The 20,532-nt window shown below is 39.2% G+C and overlaps 1 protein-coding gene across 4 annotated transcripts in view; it reads left to right on the plus strand.

Annotated features, from left to right (window-relative positions):
• The window catches only part of PUM2 (pumilio RNA binding family member 2), a 103,752-nt gene that overhangs the window by 48,082 nt on the left and 35,138 nt on the right, over positions 1-20,532 (plus strand). For all 4 annotated transcript variants that reach the window (XM_074947538.1, XM_074947536.1, XM_074947537.1 and 1 more), the window contains 5 exons: positions 1,347-1,617; positions 1,936-2,029; positions 6,559-6,684; positions 8,918-9,054; positions 11,912-12,050. In XM_074947538.1, coding sequence (XP_074803639.1) covers positions 1,347-1,617; positions 1,936-2,029; positions 6,559-6,684; positions 8,918-9,054; positions 11,912-12,050 — 767 coding nt within the window. The remainder of the gene's footprint in view (positions 1-1,346; positions 1,618-1,935; positions 2,030-6,558; positions 6,685-8,917; positions 9,055-11,911; positions 12,051-20,532) is intronic.

Here is a 20,532-nt window from a genome sequence, read left to right on the forward strand (position 1 = left end):
CCATATCAAAAATAAAACATATTTCATTCATTTTACTAAATTGTCTACTGCATATGCAGAGTAGATTAATTTTAATCTGTTCTGTTATTTTTATTTAAATATCAAAAGCAATGACCATATTAAAAAAATAAATGCTTTCCAAATTATTTTTTTTAGAAATTTTTTTTTTTTGCATAAGTGCAGAAAAGCATCCAAACCCAGTAAACCTCTCAAGAAATAATAGAGAAGGCTATCTAATTAAGTGGCCAATTAGAAGCAGAGTTACGAATCCCTGCAAATAGAAGTTTATAATTGAACTATTGACACAACTTTAACTATAGCAACACAACAGCACCACTATAAGGAGCAAACCTATCCTAAATAAATATATTTTTTTAAAAATATTTGTCCTATTCTTCCTGTATCTCTTGACATTTATATTAAAACAGTATTTTGAATTAACTTGTAGTATGGGTTTTCTTCCTATATAATTCTTATTTATAAGTGAAATGGATATTGAAATAACTAATGCATGAAACTTTAGTTTCTTTGGTTCCTAGCTTGTGTCACAGGCAAAGAAAAAGCAGTGCTAAATGGTTTTTAATGCATAATTTAGGTTTGGAGCCAGGGTGAGTTACTAGGTGACAAAAGTTCCCTGCCATAGTGTTCCTCTTTGTCACCATCAAAGCACTAGAGTGGCTGTATGTGCTCTGGATTGAATCAGTTTGTTAAAAGTGACAGGTTTTATAGTGGTTTCTTTCCCGCAACAAAAGACTGACTTCTGATTTTTGATACTGGACAGTTCAGAGTTATGTCTGCAGATTTGCTGGAGGCACCCAGGCCTTCATTTCAGTGAGAGAGATTTAAACCTTTGAGTGCTGCAGAGATGAGAGAAGTAGGACTGACATAACACTTCCCATTTGGGAAGTGGAGTGTGATACCTACCAAGCTTTGACAGCACACTAGGGTGCTTTTACTGTATAGTAACATGGTCCATATGGCCAGGTAGTACACTACATGCCAGCGTGCTGTAGATTTACACCCCAGCTTGCCAGGCACTGACTTGCCATCTAGCCAAGCCCTTACAGGTGATTGGCAGTTCACTTCATTTCATTCATAAGAGTCTGGAAGTATTTTTCAGTGGGGTTTATAATGCAAGTAAACTGATAAAGCTAAAGGTGTGCTTTTTCCTAGCTCACCATTCTATGCCTGTTAAACTGCTTATGGTGAATCTTCTTTCTCTCAGTTATATTTGTAAACTTTTTCATGTTTAAAGATCCTCCTTCAACAGATTGTAATATGTTTTGTCCATTATTGATTTATTTGTCAAGGCTGTAAGAGGCTCTCTTTTAATTTCTTCTGTGCAGTCGTACTCCTGGAAGCCGACAAGCCTCTCCAACAGAAGTAGCTGAGCGCCTGGGTCCTAACCCTAACTCCACAGAAGGATTAGGTCCACTTCCCAATCCTACTGCCCACAAACCTCTGGTAGAAGACTTTTCAAACTCAGAAACTCAGAATCTGGATGCCATGGAACAAGTTGGTCTTGATTCGTTACAGTTTGACTATCCTGGCAATCAGGTACAAATGGACTCCTCAGGAGCTACTGTTGGACTTTTTGACTACAGTTCTCAGCAGCAGGTTAGTGCTGTTCTTACAGAACTGATGGGAATGTGTTTAAAATATTCTGTGATTTGAAGATGTTGCAATTTGTTCTTTCTAATTAACTATTTAAGCATAAAATTTTGATGTATTTCACCTTATTAAACTCCTATACTTGAGAGAGTGAGTAGGATGGAAACAAATAAATGTACTTACATTTCCATGTAATATACGTTGTGCAGTTTCCCAACCTATGTCAGAAGAGTATTTGGTTTATAGTATTTTATATGTAAATTCTAAACTATAAGCATAACTCGCATCTTTAAATTGAAAACTTAAATGTTTGCTATTTCATAGCTTTTCCAGAGAACTAATGCGCTAACTGTCCAGCAGTTAACAGCAGCCCAGCAGCAACAGTACGCATTGGCTGCAGCTCAGCAGCCACACATAGGTGAGATTTTTATAATGCATAACTACTTTAGATGTCAGCGACAAAAAGCTGACAAATGTATTGTTTTGCTACACTACTTTCAGTTTACTAAACATCAAATCTAATTCAAGTTTGCTGATTTATGGTGTTCTAACTAGTTAATAAATAGTAGATAGTATATGCATATATGCACTGGAAAGAGAAATATTAGTGATCATTTTGAAGAGCTGCTGTGTCAGATTGTTCCTACTCTATATAACAGTTTCTAAAATTGCGTTTTCTGTTTTGTTTCCTCCACCTAAATATTTGCCACTACACTTGTGTTCAAATGACTGAAAATTAGTTTTGCTTATGTAGAACTGTATATTGAAAATATGGATGACTAAAAATGGGAAGTACGCTTATTTTAATGCCACAAAGTGTAAGTGTAAGTGAAGCAACTCATTCATTTGTAAAATGGGATAATACTTAATATACCTCCCAGAGGTGTTGAGGTTAAATTAATATTTGTAATAGCCCATTGAGATCCTCCAGTAAAAGGCACTATAGAGTGCAAAATAGCTTTTATTGTGTTTATTAACTTCATTCCTTCATAAATAGCTGCTTATCCTAGAGGTGCCCTGGCAATTGTATAGTTAAAGTAGTGTTGAATTTTGTATTTAAAGCAGGGCTAAAATCCTTGTAAGACTTCAGTGTTTGAATTTAGTCTACACATTTCTTATGAATCCTGAGGTTTTTTGGACTCTTATCTGAGTTGCTGCAAAGACCAAATTTTACACACCAACACTTCAGTAAAGTCTTAAGGAAAAGATAGGTTTGTTTTTTAAATTTTTACAGCTTAGCAGAAGTTATTCACTGAGTCCTATTTTGTGAGGAGCTCTGTGCTAAACATCCCCTGGTTCAATGAAACAGCAGTGCCTTAGAGAGCCCTTGGTGCATTGATATCTTAGCAAGAAGACATTCTTCTCCCTTGATGCTACTGCCTGAGTGCTCTCAGGAGTCAAGGTAGCAGCAGCAACTACAGGAAAGCCGAGTTGTCTTTGTGGAGGCATCAAGACACAAAAGGGCTCCTCAAGGGTTACTGCTTCAGTGAGCTGAGACAGCCCAACATGGGAGCCCCTCAAGTTGAGATACTTTGGTGAAGGTGTAGTGGATTCCAACTCCTGTACTCCCCTCACTTTCATCCTCCTTCACCACCTTGCATGTTCATTTTCATCATCTGAGTCAGATGCCACCAGCAGAAAGTTGATTTTCTCTTTTGGTGGTTTGGGTTCTGAAGTTTCCACATCCGAGTGTTGCTCTTTTAAGACTTCTAAAAGCATGCTTCACACCTTGTTCCTCTCAGATCTTGGACAGCACTTCAGATTCTTAAACCTTGGGTTGAGCGCTGTAGTTATTTTTAGAAATTTCACATCGGTACCTTCTTTGCGTTTTGTCAAATCTGCTATGAAAGTGTTCTTAAGACAAACGTGTGCTGGGTCATCATCCGAGACTGCTATAACATGAAATATATGCAGAATGCGGGTAAAACAGAGCAGGAGACATACAATTCTCCCCCCAAGGAGTACAGTCACAAATTTAATTGACACATTATTTTTTTAACAAGCATCAGCCGCATGAAAGTACGTCCTCTGGAATGGTGGCCGAAGTATGAAGGGGCATATGAATGTTTAGCATATCTGGCATGTAAATACCTTGCAATGCCGGCTACAACAGTGCCATGCAAATGCCTGTTCTCACTTTCAGGTGACACTGCTGCCTGCTTCTTATTTACAGTATCTCCTGTCAGTGTCGACAAACTTGTTTGTCTTAGCAGTTGGCAGAATAAGAAGTAAGACTGAGTGGACTTGTAGGCTCTAAAGTTTTACACTGTTTTGTTTTTGAGTGCAGTTATGTAACCGAAAAAAAAAAAAATCTGCATTTGTAAGTTACACTTTCTCGATTGCACTTCAGTACTTGTATGAGGTGAATTGAAAAATACTATTTCTTTTGTTTATCATTTTTACAGTACATATATTTGTAATCAAAAATAATATAAAGTGAGCACTGTGTACTTTGTAGTCTGTGTTGTAATTTAAATCAATATTGAAAATGTAGGAAAACATCCAAAAGTATTAAATAAATTTCAGTTGGTATTCTACTGTTATAAGTGTGATTAATTTTTTTTAATCACAATTAATTTTTTTTAGTTAATCATGTGAGTTAACGGTGATTAATTGACAGCCCTAAATCCAAATATATTTTTTGAGATTGAACAACCAGAACTGTGTGGTGTATTCAAGGTGTGGGCATACAATAGATTTATATAGAAAATATCTTAATGCCGCTGTCTTATTATCTATCCCTTTTCCTAATGATTCCTAATATTCTGTTAGTTTTTTGACTACCATTGCAAAATGAGCGAATGGTTTCAGAGAACTGTACGTCGTGACTCCAAGATCTCTTTCTTGAGTGGTAGCAGCTAATTTAGAGCCCATCATTTTGTATGGATAGCTGGGATTATGTCTTCCAACGTGCATTACTGTGCATTTATCTACATTGAATTTCGTGTGCTATTTTCTTGCCCACTCACCCACTTTTGTGAGATCTTTGCAACTTTCTGCAGTCAGCTTTGGACTTAACTATCTTGAGTAATATTGAATTGTCTGCACACTTTGCCATCTCACTTTTCACCCCTTTTTCAAGATCATTTATGAATATGTTGAACAGTACTGGTCCTAATATGGATCCTTGGGGTCCCCGCTATTTACCTCTCTCCACTGTGAAAACTAACCATTTATTCCTACACTTTGTTTCCTATCTTTTAACTAGTTACTGATCCATGAGAGGACCTTATCCCATGACTGCTTTCTGTGTTTAAGAGCCTTTAGTGAGGGACATGGCCAAAAGCTTTCTGAAAGTGAAAGTACATTATATCCACTGGGTCAACATTCTCCATATGTACGTTGACCCCTTGAGAGAATTCTAATAGATTGGTGAGGCATGATTTCCCTTTACAAAAAGCCTTCCTCAACAAAATGTGTTCATCTGTGTGTCTGATAATTCTGTTCTTTACTATAGTTTCAGCCAATTTGCCTGGTACTAAAGTTAGGCTTACCATCCTGTAATTGCCAGGATTGCCTCTGGAGTCATTTTAAAAAATCAGCATCACATTAGCTATCCTCTAGTCATCTGATGCAGAGGTTATTTTAAATGATAGGTTACATACCACAGTTAGTAGTTCTGCAATTTCATGTCTGAGTTCCTTTGGAACTGTTGGGTGACTATCATCTGGTCCTGGTGACTTATTACTGACAAATTAATCAGTTTTTGTTCCAGAATCTCTTTTGTTAACACCTCAGTCTGGGAGACAAGGTGAGTGAGGTAAAATCTCTTATTGGGCCAAGTTCTGTTGGTGAGAGAGACAAGCTTTCTAGCCACACAGTGCGCTTTTTCAGGTCTGCTTTCAAAAGAAAAGCCGGGGAGCTTAAATTCGTTAATCAAAAATCATGATGTCTAGCAGAGTAATAAATTTAAGCTCCCAGCCTTGTCTTTTGAAAGCAGACCAGAAGAAGAGCTCTGTGTGGCTCAAAAGCTTCTCTCACCAGCAGAGGTTGGCCCCATAAAAGATATTACCTCACCCACCTTTGTGTGTCTAATGTTCTGGGACTGACACAGGCACATGTATATTGTATACCTCCATCGGGGATATTTCCTCAGATTTATCACCTAAAAAGAATAGCTCACATGTTGGAATCTCCCTCTCATCCTCTCCAGTGAAGACCGATGCAAAGAATTCATTTAGCTTTTCTGCAATGGTCTGGTCTTCTTTGAGTGCTCCTTTAGCATCTCCATCATCAGTGGCCCCACTAATTGTTTGGCAGGCTTCCAGCCTCTGATGTACTTACAAAAAAAAATTTTTGCTGTAAGTTTTTGTGTCTTGCTAGTTGCTCTTCAAAATCTTTTTTGGCCTGCCTAATTATACTTTTGACTTGCTAGAGTTTATCCTCCTTTCTATTTTCCTCAGTAAGATTTGACAGTTTTTAAAGGGATGTCTTTTTGTCTTCAACCACTTCTTTTACTGTGTTGGTTAGCAGTGGTAGCTTTTTGGGGGGCGGGGGGGGGGGTTCTCTTACTGTTTTTTGTGGTTTTATTTGGGGTATACATTTAGGTTGAGCTTCTATAGCGTTTTTAAAAAATCTCTGCATTTCAACACTCCTCCACCCCCCTTGAGCACCTGATAGCCTCATTTAATAGCAGGCCCTCAAGTTCATCTTAGTTCATCTTAATTTTTAGATTTCTTGTATTTGCATATAAGCACTTATAAAATTTCTCTATTTATTTGTTTGCCCTCATGTGGCATAACTGAATGGGGTTAGGGCAGAGATTTTGTGGTTAGAAAAAATGAAAGTAATGATTTCTCTGCTACTTTGTCTTCACTTCAAAACATCAAGAAGAGTACATGCAGTACTTGTTTTAATACAGGTATAACTTGTGATCACATTGATTAAATGTGCAATAATGTCTGTTGGATCTATTTGCTAAAATTAAATCTTTGTTTGTTACTGTAGCAGGGGTATTCTCAGCAGGCTTGGCTCCAGCTGCTTTTGTGCCAAACCCGTACATTATCAGTGCCGCTCCTCCAGGTACTGACCCGTACACTGCAGCAGGGTTAGCTGCAGCAGCAACACTAGCAGGTAACAACAATTTTTCTCAATCTTTATTATAACTTACTGATTAGAATTTGAAAATAGTAAAATGCATCAATAAATTTTTTTATTGAGAAAATGATAAATCAATATTTGTAGCTTTGAAGATTTTTTTCTATGAATAATTAAGAGGGCACAATCCACTTAATAAACTGCATTTTCTTTCTGAATATTTTGTACTCTTAATTGTTGCAAATAATATCAAAGATTGCTCTGTCTAGAATATTTTTTATTAATATTGTATCTGAAAATTATAGAAAAAGATTAAGTATTGTTTTTCCTTTTTTAAAAATGGAAAAACTGAGATCCCAGAGCTGTTAAGTGTATTTCCAAGGTGACTCAACAGGTCATTGATAGAACTGAGATTAGAAAATCATGTCTTTTGAGTCTCTGTCTAGTACTCTATCCAGTAGACAGTGTATTCCCTGTTTGCATGAGTCTTTTACACAGCAACAGAATGTGGAAAAAATACCTTTAAATAGGAAGGTCTGATGTAAAACCACAAATATTGCAGAGTACTCAGGGCAAATGGAGTATTTGGAACTGCTTCTGACATTTCGGAAAGTTATTTAGATTTTAAGTTCGTTGTCTCCCAGTAATGGAGGTGGAAAGGAATATTAAAATATGCACACAATACATGAGAACTGTGGCATTTGATGAGCAAGGTGATTAGAAATGATGGTTAAGAGCCTTTCACTGCTAGGTTTTTTTATATCACAAGTAGACTGGAAATTTTGGGCTTCAAAAACTAAGACAGTATCTCAGCCCAGTTTGAAGGATGTGATCTAGCATGTGTGAGTGTCAAAGGAAAATCGCAGGGTTGTATTTGCAAACGAGAAAAGGGATAAAGAATCAGGAGTGTTGAAGAAAAAAGGCCAAGAAAGTTGCTATGGGAAGCTCTTTGGTTTAGGCAGGATAGGCTGGGTTTATCCTGTGGAATCTGAAGTGATTTGTTAATGTGGGATAAAACTGACTTTGAGCATACTTTTACATGTAAGATTTGACTACTGAATGTTATGTAAGTGTTTCTATCTTTACAAGAGTCTACCAGAAGGGTGTTTATTGTTACAGTGTGAACCCTCTTGTGTGTCCCACTCCCAGAAGTTGTTTGACCACATGCATGTATCTATTTGGATTATAGGGTGATCATTTACATTTACAACGGAACTCCTACTTAATAAACTAATTGGGGACTGAAGTTCATAAACTGGAATGTTTCCTTTTGATCTGTTCAACGCCAATAGACCAGGAACACGGACACTTTTTATTTTTGGTGGTGGTAGCTTCAGTTTGCAAAGTGATTCGTCCAACCCTCAGCAACTTTGATAAAGCTTGTGAAAAATTCCTTACAGTGGAAACAACCAAATTTGACCTCAAAACTAGTAATTTTTCTCAATCCTATCCCTGCAGAGTAGGGTTATGCTTTGTAGTAAGGTTTCAATTATAAATGGTTTATAACCAATTAATAGAAGTTAAAAGCATGTTATAGATGAGCATAGGACGTATGGGTTATAGATGATTAAGAGCAAGTCAGTAGAAGGTGCTGTAGATGGCCATGATGGTAGTTCACCTGTTCTAGAGTTCATTCTAGAACAATTGATTAACTATTTATTAAAATATCTGTTCATCATTTCTTAACCTTTTGTAAACTATTTGTAGAAGTAACTTGAATATAAAGTGTGTCCAGAAAGTAATTACTGCTGTCCCTCATCGAGAGTTGGGTGTAAGCTACCATCTGGTACAGCAGTTGAACAACTTTGAATTGTTATGGGAGTTATCAGTTATGTGCTTAAAACTTAGTCAGGGTTGACTGTCTAACCAAACGGCTGCATTCAAAGAACAGAAACAGTGACTTGATATTTTTCATATACACGGTAGTTGTTGTTTGTTCTAAGTATATCAGCCTTTCTTGTGTTCTTCTGTTAATGTTTCAGACCAGGAAAGGGGGGTTAAAATGAAGCTCATTAGTTAAATCAAATGGATCTTTTAAAATAGATACAAGTCTGGTTTTGCTAACATTTATTTAAGAGCTCTTGACAATTACAATGCAAATTCTCTTTGTAAAATTGAAAGTAGATTAATGATGTCTTCTGTGTGACGTTCATTCAGCAGCTAGCACAGTAGAGTGAAAATCCCGATCAGAGTTTATAGGTGCTATTGCAATATGAATAATAATAATTTTGATGAACAACAGTAAATTGAAAATAATGTGTTTTGTTAGGTCCGGCAGTGGTCCCTCCTCAGTACTATGGAGTACCATGGGGAGTATATCCAGCCAATTTATTTCAGCAGCAAGCTACAGCTGCAAACACCACAGCAAATCAACAGGCAGCATCACAAGCACAAGGACAGCAACAGGTAGAGTACAATCTTCATGCAGAGGAACAGTATTTTAAAAAAAAAAAAAAAAAAGTTGTATAAGGTTTGCCACTTCAAAATACCAGTTTAAAAAAAAACTCAGCTGGAATTGTAAACAAAAATTGCATGTCATTCTTCAGACTTTTCTCTTGTGCTTTTCAACAGTTTGTATATCAAAAGTTTTGGTTAGTATTTGACTAGTTCTCATTTCTTAAATTCATTCATATTACCAATTATATCAGCATCTTTTAAGTTTCACCTGCTGCATAATTAATCTTTATTTTTTTCCTTATTTGGCTACTGTTGCAATCCTAATTAAAAAGAATACATTAAAAATTGCTTCCTTCGTCTGGGTTGCTATAACTTAATTGAAGGTGGGTTTTAATGCTCAGGCCTAATATACACTAAAAAGTTAGGGCAACCCAGCTATGTGTCTAAGGGGTGTGAAAAATCCACACCCTGAGTGGTGTAATTAAGCCAACCTAACCCCAGTGTAGACAGCGCTAGGTCAAAGGTATTGCCTGCAAGGGAGGTAGATTACTACCCTGACAGGAAAAACCCTTCTGTCCGCATAGCTAGTGTCTGCGCTGAAGCACTACAGTGACATAGCAGCTGTGTTGCTGTAGTGTTTCAAGTGTAGACAAGCCCTTTGTAACTAGTGCTGCATGAATATGGTCCCAAACATTCATGTAAAGCTTAAAATGATTTTAACAGTCAACAACAAGAAAAGAAATCAGGATAAAGACTGCCACATCCTCTTGAAGTTCTTCTTATAGTGCTGCAGCAGGGTGCAGTTGTGCTGTAGTAGCTCTATAATTTTCCACCTATTGGAAAATAGTATATTGTTGGGGGTTTTTGTTTTTCTCTCTAATTTTAAAAAATAATCGTAGTTTTTCCATTTGTGTTGCTCTATACAGGAAGATAATGTGCTTTGACATTGTGTCCTGCCATGGGTTATTTTTGTTTTGACAAATCAAGAAATTATAGTAACTAAAATATATCACTGAAATAATCTCACCATTTTATTTATTGAAATGATATTTTTACTACTTTAATTCCATTAATCTTTAACTCTAGATTGCTTCATTTTTATAAGATTCGTTTTTATGATTTTTTTTTTTTTTTAAATCCCATTCATTGTGTGAGGGCAATTGTGATGTAATGCTTGAAGCCATTACAAAAATGTTTCCTAAAGACAAAAATAAATCTTATGTAGGATATATATCTGATACTTTTTATTATCCTTTCCTCAAAACAACAAAACATTCAATGTCATCCTTAGCCAATATATAATTTACTAGTAATGTCTTTTATTGAATTTCCATTCTCTCGAATTCCAAAATTGCACCCTCACCTTAGAAGCCTATATAACTGGATCTTTCCTCCCATTTAAAGCAGTTGCTAGTCATTACTTGTTACTGATGAACTATCTTGAGAGTTGAACAGCCTCTCTTCCTTGCAGAATTTTTTCTCATCTATTGAATGAATATCTAACCCTGTTTCCCAAATAGTGGGTCCCAGGAAGGGTCTAGGTGGGTCACCAGTGATTTTCAGACTCCTTAAGCGCGTGCGTGCACACACACACGGCATGTCTGCCATAAGTGCTCTATCTCTACACTCTCTCTTCTGCTAATCTGGGGCAGCAGCACAGGGAACAGGTCCCAGGCAGCAGCAGCATGGAGGAAGTGGCCAGAGCCAGCAAATGGACAGTCAGCAGCCTTGGGGAGAGGGGCTGGCTGGTGCTGCAGGGAGGGGGCAGGCTTCAAGAGTTAGAGCAAAGGGGCTGGGGTGGGGAGGTGGTTAGTCGTGCAGGGAGCTTGGGGACTGGGCTGGTGGGGGAGTGGAGTGGAGAGGAGGGAGATTAGGAGGTTGAAGGGCTGGGAGGGTAGGAGGGCCCCCCCAGTTCAAATGGTGCTCCCCAGCCCTGTGTGACAGCTCCTAGCACGCAGTAGTTTTGTGTGTGTGTGTAAATATATACATAAATGGTGGGTCCCCAAAAAGGTCAAAATGCAGTTGGTGGGTTGCCTAACTAAAAAGTTTAGGTTAAAATCAGTTGTTCCTATAAATAATTTGCATGCAAGATATTTGTGCAGAAACGCATAGGTGTAAGACTAGCTAAACTGCATTTTTCTTTCCAAATTTGTGTGTGGAAAAAGGACTGTTTGTCACATAGGTGACAAGATATAAAGCATATTTGTCATAATTGGGTAGAGGAGTTAAAAACCTGAAACAAAATCAAGTTCACTTATCAACCTCCAGAAGATTGGATATTGATAAAGGATGTGTTTTGAGTAGTGGTGGGGGATAGGTTAGGTAAGTATTTACAAACTACAATTCGTAAATTTTCAAAGCATAAGATAAATTCCTTCAAGTTATGGAATGTCCAGGAATAAAAATTTTAAACTGGTGGAATATGAGGGTAAAGATTTTATTTTATTTTATTTTATTTATTTATTTTTACTATATTATGTGCTTGTCAGGTAAGGATCGGTTTTCAGTTAATAAATTGTCTGGATTCACAGATGTGTTTATAGATTTAGGAGGACTTTTTACAATTTTACTTTCTTCTAGAATCACAGCCATTTCTAAAATATTCTCTATCTCTATTGTGCTGGCTAGCAAAAGACCCAAGGCAATCCTTGAACCTAGGTCTCTTGTGCTACAGTACTTTCAGCAAAGTAGTCTATACCTGTTACACTTTTACATGTTTATGCACTTTAAGGTGGGGTATTCAGAATATTAAATTCAGAACTAAAAAGCATTAAATACACAAACCAGCTGTCCTAGACCTTTTATAGCGTATAATTGATTTTGTACTCAGCTTTTAAGAAAATAGTATCATATTGGTCTTTTGTAGGTTCTGCGTGCTGGAGCAAGTCAGCGCCCTCTTACTCCCAATCAGGGTCAGCAAGGGCAACAGGCAGAGTCACTTGCAGCAGCTGCGGCCGCAAATCCAGCTTTGGCTTTTGGTCAGGGTCTTGCTACAGGCATGCCAGGTATATAATTGATGGATTAAGGAAATTAAAAATCAGTTTGAGTTAAAATATTGGTTTTATTAGAAATAAAGTTAACTATATATAAAAATCCTGTTATATTTGTAAAAGGCTATTTGGCGTTCATCTCTGTACAACTTTATGCTTGTTTAGTTTGGGTAAAATCTTGACACAGTTTTTCAAATACTAGAGGTTTTCTTTCAACTTGTTTTTAGCTGTTATATCATTTTAAATATATTTGTCTTTACAGTTAATGTATTTAGTTTTTAGTACATCTAAAAAATCTTATAAATGGATAATGCCCCATAGATATGCAGTTCCAAAGGAATTCTGTTATTATCCACTTGAAAACTCAGAATTGTCACTGCCGCTAATGCGAAAAGAATTGTAGAATAAATTTTATACTTGTATCACATAACTCTTAACAACACTGAAACGGAGAATTTAAAGTGATGGAAACTGCTTAATTACCTCTGATGATGGGTTTGAAATAGATCTTCTGCATTTTTTGGTACCTATGAGGCTTGCAAGAGAATTAAAACAAAGCTGCACATTTTAAACTTCTTTCAGTCTCCAGAGCTTTAGATTCTCTGCAGTGAAATAGTGTATGCTTCATAGCTTTTATGTAGAGAAGACGTTCATCCTAGTGCATTCTCATTATTTGTACGTGATAAAATGCACAATGCATTGCAGTAAAAGATCAAAATTGCTGTTGAACAGTTTCGGAACTTTGGTACAACTTCATGAGCCAGAACAACTTAACCATTTTCCTTGCCCTCATGTCAGTACAAACATGTTTGAGGTTTTTCCTTTTTTTCTTCTTAGTTTAATTTTAGAAAGTGCTATCCTCTACCCTCAGTTGATGGAAGTAGCATCATGGCTGCATACTGCATGGCTTCTCTCATTTATCACTATTGGGGTGATGCCCCTCACCTGTGGAATTTGGAGGCAGTCCAGTATTGGTGGAGGCTGCAGAACTAAGCCCCCTTTCAGCTCAGACCACCAAATTTATTTAACTCCAGCAGCTGAACAGGTTGTTCTTTCAGTTTCTCCTGGCCAGATTGTTTCATAACTTCAATTTGTTTTCATGTAGTGGTGATTTCATTTCAGCTTCTAGCTGCTCTCTCCATCGCCTAAGGTGAGGAATCACTGGAGCAGTGAGTCTCTAACCTTTTGTGTTCTCCGACAGAGCACCTCTCAATCAGGCTCCTTTTTCCCTTCACAACAGCAAACGATGATGCCCTGCAAGCATTGAGCCAAGTTAGAAGTGCTATAAGCAGCTTTTCAGGAGCCTCAAAGGGCAGCTTGTGCCCTGCTGCCACAAGCCATTGACTCTTGTGCTCTGCCAGGAGATGGGGCATGAGAGTGCAGGTTATACCCAGCTACAACAAGCCACCACCCTTTGCACTTTGCCAGGATGTGGGTGTTGAGAGGGACAGGTGTGTAGGGCCTCGACCCCTGCCAGAAGTTGCTTCTCCACTGTGGGAGGTTCAACCAGGAGCATGTGAATTCCCGCAGAGAGAACTCCTCACAGCCTGCTTAGTTTTGAGTCTTGCAAACTCCAGAGACTTTGGGTTCCAAAAAACAAAATAATCATCCCACTCTTAATGTAACAAGTCATATTGTTAGGTGGGATAAAAATCAGGGTTTAAACCCATTCTCCTTTGCCTTTCCATGCTGAGGAAGTCTTTGCTGGGGCTCTTCTCACGGAGTTGCATTTACAGTGCTGTGGAGCAGGCTAACCAGCGCCTCCCTCATCCACGCTGCAGCATGCAGCCCGTCACTCCTGTAAAGCAATGCTCAACCACCAGTTTAATGGGAATTACACCTTTCTGGTTTTCAGACAATAGACCCTCACTCTGCCAGGGCATGGGGCTCAGGCAGGAAAGGGTCTCTCTTTCCCTACTCTGTAGGATGGCTCCACGTTAAAGCATAAGCTGCACAATAGGCAGTCAGTGACCAGAACAGAGGTACATGAAGGTTACATTCCCCATGGAGCTGCACCATCATGAACCTGGATTCTTCCCCCACTCTCAGACTTCGCTTAGGGCACAAACAAGGTTTCACCATTCCTGTCTGTGCTGGGCCACTATCTAGATGTCCTCTCCATTGAAAAGTCTCATACGTTTCCCTCTCTGAGGCCTGGTCTACACTGGGAAGCAGTGTTCCCTCTAAGCTGTGCGGCAGCCCAAGAGTCAATCACGTGCAGCACACTTGGAACACTTGATTAGCAGAGCCGCACAAACCTGGTGACATTTGTTCAGGTGCCCCTCCCCACGCTGCTCTGCAGATGCATTGCTCCTACCCTCTGCCTTGGAGCCCCTGGCCAGCTGCTCCCAGGGCCCTCCTTGCTGTGCAGAGTGGAGGGAGAAGTGGGGTGCTGATGTCAGGGTGTCTCCCACCACCCGTGTACCCCATTTCTGCAGACCACAGGAGGGGGGACAAGGCTCAGGAGCAGGACGGAGCTGCTAGCAGCTGCTTCGGTCTGAACGAGCCTTCTGGTGAATGCCCCTCTGCTTCAAGAGAGCGTGTGCAGTCTCTCATACACTTCCCCATCATCTAGCACACATATATACACACACTCTCACACACACCTCCCAACACAAACTGGTGGTGGTACTTTCTGCAGTGCACACACGTTCTCTGTAATTTTATTATTTCAGAGTGCTGCTGTTTTAGTTTTTGACTGGTGTATGCATTTCATAATTTTATTTCTCTTATGCTTAAATTTAATTCTTTGAGTAGTGAGTTCTAAAATGCCTAACCTGTCCTGGCTGGAGTAATCCCTATGGTAACTTTTTAAAAATATATATTTTATTTAGATTTTTTTTGTTTCTACTGGTGGCGCATGTCCGCACATTACCTCAATATTGGTGCACATATCAAAATTCATTCCACACATGGATGGAAAAAATTAGAGGGAACATAGCCAGGAAGTTAGGTTTATATACCTGCATCACTAAGGGATGTGAAAAATCCACTCCCCTGAGCAACACAGTTAACCCAACCTAACCCCCAGGGTAGACAGCGCTAGGCTGCAGGAGAATTTTCCCACACTACCACCTCTGAGGGAGATGGAATACCTACGCCAATGGGAGAAACCTTCCTGTCAGCATAGGTAGCTCTTCACTGAAGTACTGCAAGGGTGGAGCTGCACCGCTGCATCATTTTAAGTGTAGACAAGCCCTGAATAGCGTTGGATGGAGGGATTCTTTCAGTCTGCCTCTTTTGCTTTTTTACTTTCTTACTTCCTGTAATTCTATGAAAGAAATCCCCTCTCTTGTTTAAAATAACTCTGAGAGTATGTCTACACTGTAGCGCTTAGTTATAGATGCTACCTCCGCCAAGGGGAGTGGTTCTCCCATCAGCATAATCCACCTCACTGGGAAGCGGTAGCTGGGTTACCAGAAGAATTCTTCTTCAACCTAGCACTGTCTACAGCAGGGGTTGGGTCGGTATAGCTGCATCTCTCATGGGTTAGAGATGTAGCTATACCAATGCCAGTTCCTAGTGTAGACCAGGGCTGAGTTACTGAATGAAGTTCTGAATGGTATTAGATAATTACTAAAATATTAACATGGGTATTAGGCAGCTGGGGGAGTAAGCAGGCATCCTTTCAGGCTCCCAGTGACATCTGTCAGGCCACTCCCACAAGCAAGGTATTTGTCCTCGATTGGGTAGTCCCCAGGCCAGCCTGAAAGTATGCTATGTCTCACCTGTAAACAGCCTAGGGAAATACCCTATGCATACACACGCTTCCTTCCCACAAACATGAGAAGTACACTGGCCAACTGTACCCTGTTCATCTCATTCCATCCAAAATGCCAGTGCCTTCGAGCCTCTCCGGTGTTTCCCAGCAAGATGTTAAAATACTGCACCATTTAGCATGCTAGGCATCTGGGAAACTATTTGTAGAATAAGAATTGAAGTTCCTTTTATGAGGTTCCTAGTGGTGCTGTGTGCCTGTGTGTTTGGGGGAAGATTTGAGCCTCATCCAAGGAAGATTTGCCAAATAAATTTCCATTCCTCTGCAGATGGATTCTTTGGTAGACAAATGCTACAGGGTTCACTTCCACATAATTCCTTAAATTACAAAGCTCTTGTGGGTAACTTGCTTTTCAGCCTATTCTACTTTAATAATAAAACCTCTCTCATGTGGTTGCATGCACACATGCTTTTGTGATTCACAGCTCACTACTTCCCATTAATGATGAATTGAGGAGAGAAGTCATGTGACAGAATGAGAAATTTCATACGTGATAATTTTATTTCTGTTAGCATCTTCTTTCCTCATTCATCTCACCTTGGTAATCTGATAAATGTATGGAATATAATTTGTAACAAATTGAATTTTTTTTCTAAAGGGAGACTTAAACATTTTAATTATCCTTAAGGCAATTATATATCAAGTCTTCATCTTAATGGTGGTAATCAGTTGCTGGAGTGTTTCTACAGCTTTGGAAGAATTCTGGTGGCCTGAGCTGAAGGCTGGGGCTTAATCCTGAAGCCTCCAGCAATAACACTGGATTGCCTCCAAATTCTACTAATGTATTACTCCATTAGTAATAAAAGAGGAGATAAGCTACTAAAAGAAAATGATCAGGTAAGCAAATTCTCAGTCTACAGATAGAGTTTAGCCTGAGATGTTAAACCCCGTGGGCCAGGTTTGCAAAGTTAGTCATACATAATGACATCCACACATCCATCTGTGAATACATTCAGTGCATGGAGGCTCCAAAATCTGCAGCTATGTGACCACATATAAAACCAGTTACATGATTTTTGTTAACACACACAGGGTATTTGCACATAAATGAGGTGCACACATTAGCCTGTGTTTAATTTGTGAAAACTGGCCCTATAAGTTCTTAAAACAATGTAGCAGCAGCTAGCTCCATTCTGGTCTCTTTAACTGGATCCGTTCTAACTTTACTGAGCAACATGCACTAAGTTCAAGCTAAAATAGATCTTCAAAGGAGAGAAAAGAAAGGGATATTTTACAAGGGTTTTTTTAGTTCCTGTTTGAGTTTCCAAACTTTCAGAACTCTGTTTCAGAGACCATATTTGGACACGCACATGCATAAAAAACTTCACCTTAATGCAGTCTTTTTTTAAGGCAGGTGTTTTATTCAGTTTTATATTCAGAACAGCTTTCATGTTAAACTCATTTGTTTAGTTTAATTATGAAGTGTGGTGTGAATACATGTGGTTTCTAGTAGCGCTGTTATTGTTTCAACTGTTTCCATACGGAACACTTATAAAAGATTTATCTTTGACTTCTAAATCTCACAACATGGAAGCACAATGTATAAAACCTATTATCCTGAATACAAAATGAAGCAATTCAAATACAAGTTACTTTTTAGTTCAGTAATTTTTTTTCTATTTTTATTTGTATTAGACTTTTAAAAAATAAGTACATCTTGTGAAAATATTAGTTCTGTTCGAAACCACCAAAGCCAAGAGAGTTTGGGGTTCAATCTGTACAATTACCTTAGCTCAGTCTACTTATTTTAGTGTGTAGACAATATTACTCAGTATCAGGAAATCTAAAAAAAATAAAAATTGCAGAGTCTCAGATGTGCGTTCACAGGGTAAAGTCTGGCAGTGGTCTCAACTTCATCACATCATGATTAATGCAGTGTCATCTGTCCGTAAAATTATCATCACCCATGGTCTGATCATGGATGAGGTGTCCAGTCTTGACTGAATCATCAAGATCTGCCTCGTTGACTCATCTTGTCCTTATTTTAGTACAGGTCTGCTGCTGGTGACTTGGTGCAGCATGAGCCTTGGTAGTGTTGAGATGGCCGGGGTGGAGAGAGACTGTTTTTGCATCTAATATTAGATGCTTTACCCTATCCCAGGGACTTTGACCGTCAGTCAAATTCAAATAGTACACAAGGTCCTGGATAAAGTGCTTGTGTGAATCCTAGTAAGCATATAGGCTATCCCGTGGCACTACAACCTGCCTCAGCAAAGGGAGATTGTACTGCTTATATTATGGTAGTGCTCTGAAGTCACAATCGGGGACAGGACCCCATTCTGCTAGATGATGTATATACATATAGAAGAATGAGGGTCACTGCTCTGAAGAGCTTAACATTTCAGTTGAGATAAGATTCAACTAGTTGGTATAACAAACAATTGAAGGGAATAGCTAAAGGAGTAAGACTAAAAAGAACATGCCATTACTTCGACTCCCTATGTGCATAACTTGATTTGTTCAGTCATTTTAAACATTTGCCTAAGTTATAGGGTATAGATAATAGCTATCATCAGCTTCCAATGGCCATCTATTTTTCCATTGACAGTTTCCATAGGTATAATGGTAGAGATGGGTCTTGAGGGATTTGAAGGAGGACATTGTGGTGGGATGGGCGGCCCATGCTTAAAAGACAGCATGGAAGAAAACACAAAGATGGTTGTGGCAGAAGTGGACAGAGGTTTGCTGCACTGGCAAAGTGACAGGCAAGTAGATGACAAGGAAATAACCAAATAGTGAAGGACAAGAAGGTTGAATTTGATGTAAGGAAAGAGTAGCTAGTGGATGTTGGATTACATGGTCAGAACAACAAATGAGTTGGAAGTTAGGATAGGTGAATCAATGGCTATTGGTCAGGATGATCAGGGATACAACCCTATGCTCTGGATGTCCCTTAGCCTCTGTTTGCCAGAAGCTGGGACTGGACAATGGGGTGGATCACTTGATAACTACTCTGTTCTTTTCTGACCCTCTGAGGTGTCTGTCAGAGGAATTGGTCTGACCCAGTATGGGCATTCTTATGACAGGAGCGAAAAGAAGAGAAGGTTGCAGTAATCAAGAACAGAGATGAGGAGGGCCTGGTTGAGCATTTTAGCTTAGTATGCAGAAACAAAAGGGTGGATCTTGGACATGTTGAGAAGGAAGCAGCAGCAAGATTTAGACTAGCCTGGATGCGTAGATCAAAGTCGAGAGCGTGGAATCTAAAATGACCTCCAGATTGAGAGAATGCAGGGTGATGGTGTGAACAGTGATTGAGAAAGAAGCAGTGGTGAAGGATTTAGGAGGGTAGACGATCCGATTTAGTGATGTTAAATTTAAATTGACAGTCAGATGTCCAGGAAGAGATGATGGGCTCTGATATGGGATTGGATGGAAGGAGACATCGATGAGTCTATGAGACAGGTCAGTAGATTTTTCCTGTTGTAGGTGTAAAGATTGCAATCGAAGCTGTGTAATCAACTAGAGAAATGATGTAGAGAGAGGAAGGAGTAGGCCTAGGCAAGCACTGTAGCTTCCCTGATTAGAGTGGGAGAGGAAAGGATGAGTAACGCCATTTAAAAAATGCTAACAGAATTACTAGATAGGAGGACAGGTTTCAGAGTAGTAGCCATGTTAATCTGAATCAGCAAAAACAACGAGGAGTACTTGTGGCACCTTAGAGACTAACAAATTTATTTGGACATAAGCTTTCATGGGCTAAAACCCACTTCATCAGATGCATGGATTGGAAAATACAGTAGACAGGTATATATACACAGTACATGAGAAGATGAGAGTTGCCTTACCAAGTGAGAATAGCCCACCTCCACTTTAATTGAATTGTCTTGTTAGCACTGACCCCCCCACTTGGTGAGGCAACTCCCATCTTTTCATGTACTATGTACATATACCTGTCTACTGTATTTTCCACTCCATGCAGCTAGATAGGAGGATAAACGGAAGATGGAGTTACAAAAACCAAGGGATCAGATTTCAAAAAAGGGGTGGGTATGATCAGTGCTTTCAAAATCATAATGGGAAGTGATGAAGACTAAGGATGAAGTAGAAGCCATGAGCTTCAGGTGAAAAGAAGTCTTTGGCCTTTGTGAAAGCCGTTTCAGTGGAGTGGAGAGTGGGTAAGCCAGACTGCAAGGAAATCAAATGGTGCAGAGGAACTTGAGGCAGCAGTAGTAGATGGCATTCTTGTGTTCAGAGGATTAAAGATGGTGGTAGAGAAGCAGCTTTTATTTTATGGATGAGGAGACCACAGGATGCTTGCATTGTGAAGGCAGTGAGCTGGGAGTGAGGGGTCTAGTTGAGGAGAAAGATGAATAGGCGCAATGAAGATCATGATGTGAGAGATCATGTGGTCACTGGAACAGGTGTGGGGAGAGGTTAGAGGAGGAGAGCAGGCAAGGAACCACAGATCTGTGACAGGAGGAGGGAGAGAAATGATAGGTGGGAGGCCATGTTGAATCTTATCAATTTCTCTCCAGCAAATCTGATGGAGGATGGTCTTGATGTCAAGGCAGGAGGGAATACAGTTTACATAGTGTCTCGTTCTAAGGTTCTAGATGTACGTAACAAGATCTTCTCAGCAATTTAGTCACTGGGGCCCTGTTCCTTATGTTTGAGGAGATTGAGTGGGTAATGCTGAGGACTTTTATTGGTGGAGATCATTTATGCATCACAAAAATGTGGGGGGGAGGGGTGCTAACTGCCAGCAGATCTCAAACATAT

The sequence above is a fragment of the Natator depressus genome, chromosome 3, assembly GCF_965152275.1.
Source record: "Natator depressus isolate rNatDep1 chromosome 3, rNatDep2.hap1, whole genome shotgun sequence".
In the NCBI taxonomy this organism is placed as follows: Eukaryota; Metazoa; Chordata; order Testudines; family Cheloniidae; genus Natator; species Natator depressus.